The sequence below is a fragment of the Scylla paramamosain genome, unplaced genomic scaffold, assembly GCF_035594125.1.
Source record: "Scylla paramamosain isolate STU-SP2022 unplaced genomic scaffold, ASM3559412v1 Contig3, whole genome shotgun sequence".
In the NCBI taxonomy this organism is placed as follows: Eukaryota; Metazoa; Arthropoda; class Malacostraca; order Decapoda; family Portunidae; genus Scylla; species Scylla paramamosain.
In genome coordinates this window covers 3,147,501-3,157,500 of record NW_026973668.1, presented here as the reverse complement: position 1 = coordinate 3,157,500, position 10,000 = coordinate 3,147,501, and the positions used below count along the sequence as shown (strand labels likewise).

The 10,000-nt window shown below is 42.2% G+C and overlaps 1 protein-coding gene across 4 annotated transcripts in view; it reads left to right on the top strand.

Moving 5' to 3' along the window:
- LOC135096291 (protein groucho-like) overlaps positions 1–4,926 on the top strand; it is a 23,156-nt gene extending 18,230 nt beyond the window's left edge. For all 4 annotated transcript variants that reach the window (XM_063997674.1, XM_063997673.1, XM_063997672.1 and 1 more), the window contains 3 exons: positions 1,254–1,339; positions 2,914–3,787; positions 4,184–4,926. In XM_063997674.1, the coding sequence (XP_063853744.1) occupies positions 1,254–1,339; positions 2,914–3,787; positions 4,184–4,291 (1,068 nt within the window). In that variant the 3' untranslated portion in view covers positions 4,292–4,926. The remainder of the gene's footprint in view (positions 1–1,253; positions 1,340–2,913; positions 3,788–4,183) is intronic.
- The last annotated feature ends 5,074 nt before the right edge of the window (positions 4,927–10,000 follow it).

The following is a 10,000-nucleotide window of genomic DNA, read 5'->3' as shown; positions in this document are numbered from 1 at the left end:
CCTCCTCCTCCAAGCAGGGCAGCGGGGGGCAGCTCCAGCGCACCCCCGTCCTCCGCCCCCCCAACCCCCTCCTCGAAGCCTCCCCCAGGGGTTCTAGCAGCTGCTGGGGGCGCCGGTCCCTCCCCACACTTTCCCCCTTCTCCTTACCTGCCCCCTGGTGCCGCCCCCCTCGCCCTGATCTCCCCCCTGGCCCGCCCCCCGCTGGCTACCCCCGGCCCTGCTTCCGGTTACCTTCGTCCCCCGGTAAGTATTAAGCCCCTGTGGTCATTTTAAGCCCCCTTCGAGGCCCTGTGGTAATATGGAAGTCCCCCTTGGTATTATACAGTTTCCTGTGGTAAAATTAGGCCGCCTTTGAAAGTTATGGTATTGTCAATCTCTCACCACTATTCTGTCCACCTCCCTAATGCAAGAGTTAACCAGTATTCTCAGTCTTTCACCACTATTCTGTCCACCTCCCTAATGCAAGAGTTAACCAGTATTCTCAGTCTTTCACCACTATTCTGTCCACCTCCCTAATGCAAGAGTTAACCAGTATTCTCAGTCTTTCACCACTATTCTGTCCACCTCCCTAATGCAAGAGTTAACCAGTATTCTCAGTCTTTCACCACTATTCTGTCCACCTCCCTAATGCAAGAGTTAACCAGTATTCTCAGTCTTTCACCACTATTCTGTCCACCTCCCTAATGCAAGAGTTACCAGTATTGTCAGTCTTTCACCACTATTCTGTCCACCTCCCTAATGCAAGAGTTAACCAGTATTCTCAGTCTTTCACCACTATTCTGTCCACCTCCCTAATGCAAGAGTTAACCAGTATTCTCAGTCTTTCACCACTATTCTGTCCACCTCCCTAATGCAAGAGTTAACCAGTATTCTCAGTCTTTCACCACTATTCTGTCCACCTCCCTAATGCAAGAGTTAACCAGTATTCTCAGTCTTTCACCACTATTCTGTCCACCTCCCTAATGCAAGAGTTAACCAGTATTCTCAATCTCTCACCCCTTTCACTGGCGCACACCTGAACTCCCTGCCTGCCTCAGTGTTCCCCCTGCCTATGACTTGAACTCTTTGAGGAGGGAGGCTGCAGCACACTTAGCCTCAGAGTCTGGAAGATCCCTGTGACTTTTTTGTTGATACAGACTGACAGTTAAGTTGGCTTTTTTTATTCGGTCATTTATTTATTTATTTTAATTTTTTTCTCAGCCGGTGCCTCTCATACCAAAATAAAGCTGTGATTCTCCCCCATTCCCCCCCAGGTGACAGGCTACGACCCCCATAGTGCTGTGCGGCCGCCCCCCCTCACCTCCAACGGCATCCCCACTAATGGCTCAGCTGGGAAGCCGTGAGTACCGGTGGTGGCTTTGGCTTGTCAGGTTACTGGGTTACTGGGAGTGTGGTTAGGTTAGGTTGGGTTGGGTCTAGTTAGGTTAGGTTAGGTTAGGTTAGTTTAGGTTAGGTTGGTTAGGTTAGGTTAGGTTAGGTTAGGTTGGGTCTAGTTGGATTAGGTTAGGTTAGGTTAGGTTGGGTTAGGTTAGGTTAGGTTAGGTTGGGTCTAGTTGGGTTAGGTTAGGTTAGGTTGGGTTAGGTTAGGTTAGGTTAGGTTGGGTTTAGTTGGGTTAGGTTGGGTTGGGTCTGGTTGTCTTGGTTTTTGCTGGCTTAGTTGAGCACTGGTGCCGGTGTTGGTGTCACTGTTATTGTTGGTACAGTTACAAGCACTGCCACCACTAATGCAGTGTGAATCATTATTGTTGACACCATCATCGTCACATCATTATACCAGACACAAATGTCACCGTCATCACCACTGTCATCATCACTATCACCACCACTATCATCACCAGTCATCACCATCATCACCACTATCACCACCACTGTCATCACCACTATCACCACCACTGTCATCACCACTATCATCACCACTATCACCACTGTCATCACCATCACTCACCACCACTGTCATCACCATTATCACCACCACTGTCATCACCATTATCACCACCACTGTCATCACCATTATCACCATCACTATCACCACCATTATCACCACCACTGTCATCACCATTATCACCACCACTGTCATCGCCATTATCACCACCACTGTCATCACCATTATCACCATCACTACCACCACCATTATCACCATCACTGTCATCACCATTATCACCATCACTGTCATCACCATTATCACCACCACTGTCATCACCATTATCACCACCACTGTCATCACCATTATCACCATCACTATAACCACCATTATCACCACCACTGTCATCACCATTATCACCACTATCACCACCGCTATCACCACCACTGTCATCACCATTATTACCACCACTATCACCACCACTGTCATCACCACTATCACCACCACTGTCATCACCACTATCACCACCACTGTCATCACCACTATCACCACCAGTCATCACCAATATCACCATTATCATCACCACTGTCACTCACCATTGTTATCATCACTATCGCCACTACTGTCATCACAACCACTCTCACCACTGTCACCAGTGTCATCACCACTGTCATCACCACTCACCATCACTGTTATCACCACTGTCACCACCTTTATCACCACCACTTTCATCACCACTATCACCATCTCTGTCATCACTACTTTCACCACCACTGTCACTGCTACTGTCATCACTGTCATCACCATTATCACCACAATTGTCACTGCTATTGTCATCACCACTATCACCACCACAGTCATCACCACTCTTGCTATCACTGTCATCACCACTGTTACCACCACTGTCACCACTACTGTCATCACCACCACTGTCATCACCACTATCACCACCACTGTCACCACTACTGTTACCACCACTGTCACCACCTTTATCACCACCACCACCACCACCACCACCGCCGCCAGTAACCCGTGCCTCCCTCCCCGTGCAGCGCGTACAGCTTCCACGTGAATGGTGAGGGCAACCTGGTGCCCGTGCCCTTTCCCGGTGACGCGCTGATCGCGCCGGGCATCCCGCGACACGCGCGGCAGATCAACACGCTGCACCACGGCGAGGTGGTGTGCGCCGTCACCATCAGCAACCCCACCAAGTACGTGTACACGGGCGGCAAGGGCTGCGTCAAGGTGTGGGACATCTCGCAGCCAGGCTCCAAGACGCCCGTGTCCCAGCTGGACTGTCTGCAGCGCGACAACTACATCCGCTCCGTCAAGCTGCTGCCCGACATGCGCACCCTCATCGTGGGCGGCGAGGCGTCCACGCTCAGCATCTGGGACCTGGCCACGCCCACGCCACGCATCAAGGCCGAGCTGATCTCGTCGGCGCCGGCGTGCTACGCGCTGGCCATCTCGCCGGACTCCAAGGTGTGCTTCAGCTGCTGCAGCGACGGCAACATCGCCGTGTGGGACTTGCACAACCAGACGCTGGTGCGGCAGTTCCAGGGCCACACGGACGGCGCCTCGTGCATCGACATCTCGCCGGACGGCACCAAGCTGTGGACGGGCGGCCTGGACAACACGGTGCGCTCGTGGGACCTGCGCGAGGGGCGCCAGCTGCAGCAGCACGACTTCACCAGCCAGATCTTCTCCCTGGGCTACTGCCCCACGGGGGAGTGGCTGGCCGTGGGCATGGAGAGCTCCAACGTGGAGGTGCTGCACGTCAACAAGCCGGACAAGTACCAGCTGCACCTGCACGAGTCCTGCGTCCTCTCACTCAAGTTCGCTAACGCCGGGAAGTGGTTCATCTCCACGGGCAAGGACAACCTGCTCAACGCCTGGCGGACACCCTACGGCGCCTCCATCTTCCAGGTGAGTGCCGCCCCTGCCCGCCCTGCCCACCCATACCTGCCCTGCCTCCCTTTGCCCGCCCCCTCACCCTCCCTCTCCCCCTCCCCACTCACCCCACCCTATCTCCCTCAGCCCCAGGCACCTAATTTCAGACCCCTCCTACCTGTCTGTGATAATTACCATGACGTGTGTGTGTGTGTGTGTGTGTGTGTGTGTGTGTGTGTGTGTGTGTGTGTGTGTTGAATTGAAAATATGTCTTACTAAAGTCTTTATTTGTTTTCTCTCCCCTACCACCTGTTTTTCCCTCCTCTCTTCTCTTTCCCCTAACTACTACTACTACTTCTACTACTACTACTACTACTACTACTACTACTACTACTACTACTACTACTACTACTACTACTACTACGCTCACAGTCCAAGGAGTCTTCGTCCGTGCTGAGCTGTGACATCTCTGCGGACGACCATTACATCATCACTGGGTCTGGAGACAAGAAGAGCACAGTTTATGAAGTGATCTATTAGCACACACACACACACACACACACACACACACACACACACACACACACACACACACACACACACACACACACACACACACACACACACACACACAGGTAACATCCCACAATGTACACCACGTGGGCATTCTTTCTGGGGCATTAGTGAGCCAGTGGGCATTTGTGAAGCTCATCTCTATTTGAATTGTTACCTATGTTAGTGTGCGTGTGTGCGTGCGTGCGTGCGTTTACCTGCCGGGTCTGGTTACCTGCGCAGGTGATTAACTTTCTCAGGTGGCGAGTTTAGCGTGTAGATGATAGTACAACCCTTTTTTGAGAGAGAGAGAGAGAGAGAGAGAGAGAGAGAGAGAGAGAGAGAGAGAGAGAGAGAGAGAGAGAGATTCATTCGTGGCGCATAAGAACAAAGTGACAGTAATAGATTTAAGGTAGACAGGTACACACACACACACACACACACACACACACACACACACACACACACACACACACACACACACACACACACACACACACACAGACAGACAGACAGACGAGACAAGATATTGGACAGAAACCCAACACATTATACAGGCAGACATACAGACAGATGGACAGAACACACACACACACACACACACACACACACACACACACACACACACACACACACACACACACGAAAAAAAAGTTGTATTATGAAAATAGGCGAATTGACAGAAGGTTGTTTGAAACATAATTTGACAGTGAAGATTGACTGATTGACTGACTGACTGACTGGCTGGCTGGCTGACTGACTGACTGACTAGCTGGTTGACTGGTTAGATGACTGACTGGCTGGCTGGCTGGCCGGCTGGCTGGGTGACTGACTGGCTGGGTGGCTATCTGACTGGCTGGCTGGCTATCTGACTAACTGGCTGGCTATCTGACCTGTCACTCTCTGGTTGATTGGCTGACTGACAGGCGACTGATTGGACTGATCGACTGACTGACTGACTGACTGACTGACTGACTGACTGACTGACTGACTGACTGACTGACTGACTGACTGACTGACTGACTGGCTGACTGACTGACTGACTGACTGACTGACTGGCTGACTGACTGACTGACTGACTGACTGACTGACTGACTGACTGACTGACTGATTGGTTGCCTGGCTGACTGGCGACTGGCTGACTGGCTGGCTAATTTATTCATGACAGAATAGGTTTGTTTGTGTGTGTGTGCGTGAGTGTGTGCGTGTCTCACCAAGTATTATTATTATTATTATTATTATTATTATTATTATTATTATTATTATTATTATTATTATTATTATTATTATTACTACTGCTGTTACTACTACTACTACTACTACTACTACTACTACTACTACTCTTACTACTACTACTACTACTACTACAGCACGACAACACAATAAGTACAAATAAGAGAGAGAGAGAGAGAGAGAGAGAGAGAGAGAGAGAGAGAGAGAGTATTAAGAAAATGAAGCCTGTTTTTAGATATTGCAAATTGTGGGCTTAATGTGAATAAAAAAAAAATTCAGTGTTAGTGAAACGTGAAATTTGCAACGTTTGTGTTACGAAATTTATTAGAAAAAAAAGTTTGGTAATTTTGAAAACTAGACAAAAAAAAAAAGATGCTATGTATTAATTATTTGTAAGTAAAACTGGAGTAATTTTTTTCCTTTGTTTTATGTCTTGAGAAAAATTAAAAGGAAAGAAAAGAAATTGTTTCCTAAGATACGAATTTGTGTGAGCGTGCGTGCGTGCGTGTGTCTCTCTCTGACCTAAGACAGCGAAGGCCTGGAGTGCCGGCAGACCAGCGGGAGAGAACGACTGCTGTGAGGACAATGGAGGGAACATGACGGAAACATAACGAAATAAAAAACGTCTTGAAAACTGACACAAGAAATAAAGAAAATGGAAAGGAAAGTAGAAGAAAGAAAACGGATGAAAAGACAGAGAAACGAAAGAAAAGAAGCTTGAAAGGTGGAAAATTTGATGGAAAAAGTAGAATGAAAACAATAGTGGCCTGAGAATGAGAAATAGAAGTGTAATAAAAAAAAACAAAGAAAAAGAAGGAAGGATGTAACACTTGCCTTACGAATAAACAGGAAAGAGAAGAAAAGTGGCGATAGTTTTGTGATAAAGGAATTGAGTATAGGTATGTGATAGTATTATTATTATTATTATTACTACTACTACTATTACTACTACTGTCATCATCATTATTTTTTTAGTTATTTTAAGATTCCTGGTTTTATTTGAGGTCTGAGGAAGATGAGAATAAAATGCATTGAAGACCCGACGAATTTTGAAATGTTTCTGTATAAATTTATGATGAAAATTGGTTTGTTTGCTTTTTTTTCACTTGTTATTTGTGAGTGACGTGTTGGCAGCACTGTGACGTCACGATCCAAGATGGCGGACGCTGCTGGAAACGGGTATCATCATTATTATTATTATTATTATTATTATTATTATTATTATTATTATTATTATTATTATTATTGTTATTATTATTATTATTCCTTTGCGTTGTGTAGTTTGAGGCTCCCAAATTGAAATAAAAAGGAGTGAATAAGTCCATTAGATAGTTAAAAAGAAAAGCCTCCATGTTCTGATGGGAGATTAATATTAAAAGGCTCTTAAGTTCTAATGGGAGGCAAAAAGGTTCATTAAAAGGCTAAGTTCTAATGGGAGAAAAAAACAGGCTCTAAGTTCTAATGGGAGGCAAAAAAAAAGTCCATTAAAGGGCTGTTCTAATGGGAGACATTAAAAGTTTCTTAAGTTCTAATGGGAGGCAAAATAAGGCCATTAAAAGTTAAGTTCTAATGGGAGGCAAAAAAAGTATTAAAAGGCTTTGTTCTAATGGAAGACATTAAAAAGGCTCTCAAGTTCTAATGGGAGGCAAAAGAAGTCCACTAAAAGGTTAAGTTCTAATGGTAGGCAAAAATGTCCATTAAAAGGCTGTTTTAATGGGAGACTAATTTAAAAGCCCCAAGTGTTAATGGTAGGCAAAAAAAGTCCATTAAAAGGCTCAAGTTCTAATAGGCCCAAAGTCTATTAAAAGGCTAAGTTCTATTGGGAATTAAGAATGTCCATGAAAAGGCTTTGAGCCCTAATGGGAGGCAAAAATACATTAAAAGGCTCTAAGTTCTAAAGATCCAATAAAAAAATCTAAATTCATTCTAAAAACTCCACTAAAAGGTTGTAAGTTCTCATGGGAGGCAAAGAAGTTCATTAAAAGGACCTAACCTGAGAGAAATCCATTAAAAAGCTCCAAGTTCTAATGGGAGGCAAAGAAGTCCATTAAAAGGCTCTGAGTTCTAATAGGAAGAAAATTAAAAACCTCCAAGTTCTAATGGGAGGCAAAGAAGTCTATTAAAAGGTTCTAAGTTCCAATGGGAGGAAAAAGTCTATTAAAAGGCTCTAAGTTCTAATGGAAGGCAAAAAGGTCTATTAAAAGGCTCTAAGTTCTAATGGAAAGCAAAAAGGTCTATTAAAAGGCCCTAAGTTCCAATGGGAGGAAAAAGTATTAAAAGGCTCTAAGTTCTAATGGAAGGCAAAAAGGTCTATTAAAAGGCCCTAAGTTCCAATGGGATGAAAAAGTTATTAAAAGGCTCTAAGTTCCAATGGTAGGAAAAAGTCTATTAAAAGGCTCTAAGTTCTAATGGAAGGCAAAAAGGTCTATTAAAAGGCTCTAAGTTCTAATGGAAAGCAAAAAGGTCTATTAAAAGGCCCTAAGTTCCAATGGGAGGAAAAAGTATTAAAAGGCTCTAAGTTCTAATGGAAGGCAAAAAGGTCTATTAAAAGGCCCTAAGTTCCAATGGGATGAAAAAGTTATTAAAAGGCTCTAAGTTCCAATGGTAGGAAAAAGTCTATTAAAAGGCTCTAAGTTCTAATGGAAGGCAAAAAGGTCTATTAAAAGGCTCGAAATTCTAATGGAAGGAAAAAAGGTCTATTAAAAGGCTCTAAGTTCTAATGGAAGGCAAACAGTTCTATTAAAAGGCTCCAAGTTCTAATGGGAGGCAAAAAGGTCTATTAACAGGCTCTAAGTTTTAATGGGAAGCAAAAAAAAGCCTATTAAAAGGTTAAGTTTTAATGGGAGACAAAAAAAAATTACTAAAAGGTCGTAAGTTCTAATGGCAGGCAAGAAAGTCTATTAAAAGGACCTAACCTGAGACAAAATCCAAGAAAAATGTTCAAGTTCTAATGGGAGGCAAAAAAAAAAGTCCATTAAAAGTCTTTAAAAGTTCATAAAAAGGTTCAAAGTTCTGATGGGAGACAAACATTCCATTAAAAGGCTTTAAGTTCTAATAAGAGGCAAAAAAAGTTTATTAAAAGGCTCCAAGTTCTAATTGAAGTAAAAAAAAATGATGAAAAAGGAAGGCAAAAAAAATAATTAAAAGGCTCGAGGTTCTAAAAGGAGGCAAAAAAAAGTAAATTAAAAGGCTCTAAGCTCTAATAGGCAAAAAAATCCATTAAAAGGCTCTAAGTTCTAATGGGAGGTAAAAAAATCAATTACAAGGTTCTAAGTTCTAAAAGGAGGCAAAAAAAAGTCAATTAAAAGGCTCTAAGTTCTAATGGGCTGCAAAAAAGTCAATTACAAGGCTCTAAGTTCTAAAAGGAGGCAAAAAAGTCAATTAAAAGGCTCCAAGTTCTGATGAGAGCCAAAAAAGCCCATTTTAAAACTTTAACTTCTAATGGGAGGCAAAAAGTTCTAATGAGATTTTTTAAAAAGTCCATTAAATATCCTTTAAGTTCTAATGTGTGGCAAAAGGTCCATTAAAAGGCTCTTAAGTTATAATGGTAGGCAAAAAGTTCATTAAAAGGCTCTAAGTTCTAATAATATCCTCTAAGTTCTAATGTGAGGCAAAAGGTCCATTAAAAGGCTCTTAAGTTATAATGGCAGGCAAAAGGTTCATTAAAAGGCTCTAAGTTTTAATGAGAGGGATAAAAAAGTCCATTAACAAAATCGAGGGAGCAGAAATTGTCCTGATTGTTATGGAAAAAAAAAAAACGGTGTAAATAAAGATTAAAAAAAGTTCTTATTGACAGAAGGAAGCAACATTTGTCTCCAAGTCATTAATAATTCATTAATAATTCTTTTCTTTTTCTTTTTTCTTTTTCTTTTTTTTGACGTAAAATTAACACGAATGAAAAGTTTTGGAGAATGACTCCACCCAGTGACGTGTTGTGCTGGTGACGAGCACACTGCCACCTGCTTGCGTCACTCTCACTTATTGACGCGTCTTTCCTTCTTTCTTTCTTTTCTAAAATCAAATAAAGATGATAACTTACTAATTATATATATATATATATATATATATATATATATATATATATATATATATATATATATATATATATATATATATATATATATATATGTATATATATATATATATATATATATATATATATATATATATATATATATATATATATATATATATATATATATATATATATATATATATATATATATATACATATATATATATATATATATATATATATATATATATATATATATATATATATATATATATATATATATATATATATATATATATATATATATATATATATATATATATATATATATATATATATATATATATATATATTATATATATATATATATATATATATCCACTCCTACGCTGATGATACCACCCTGCACTTTTCCACGTCTTTTCATAGACGTCCAGCCCTTCAGGAGG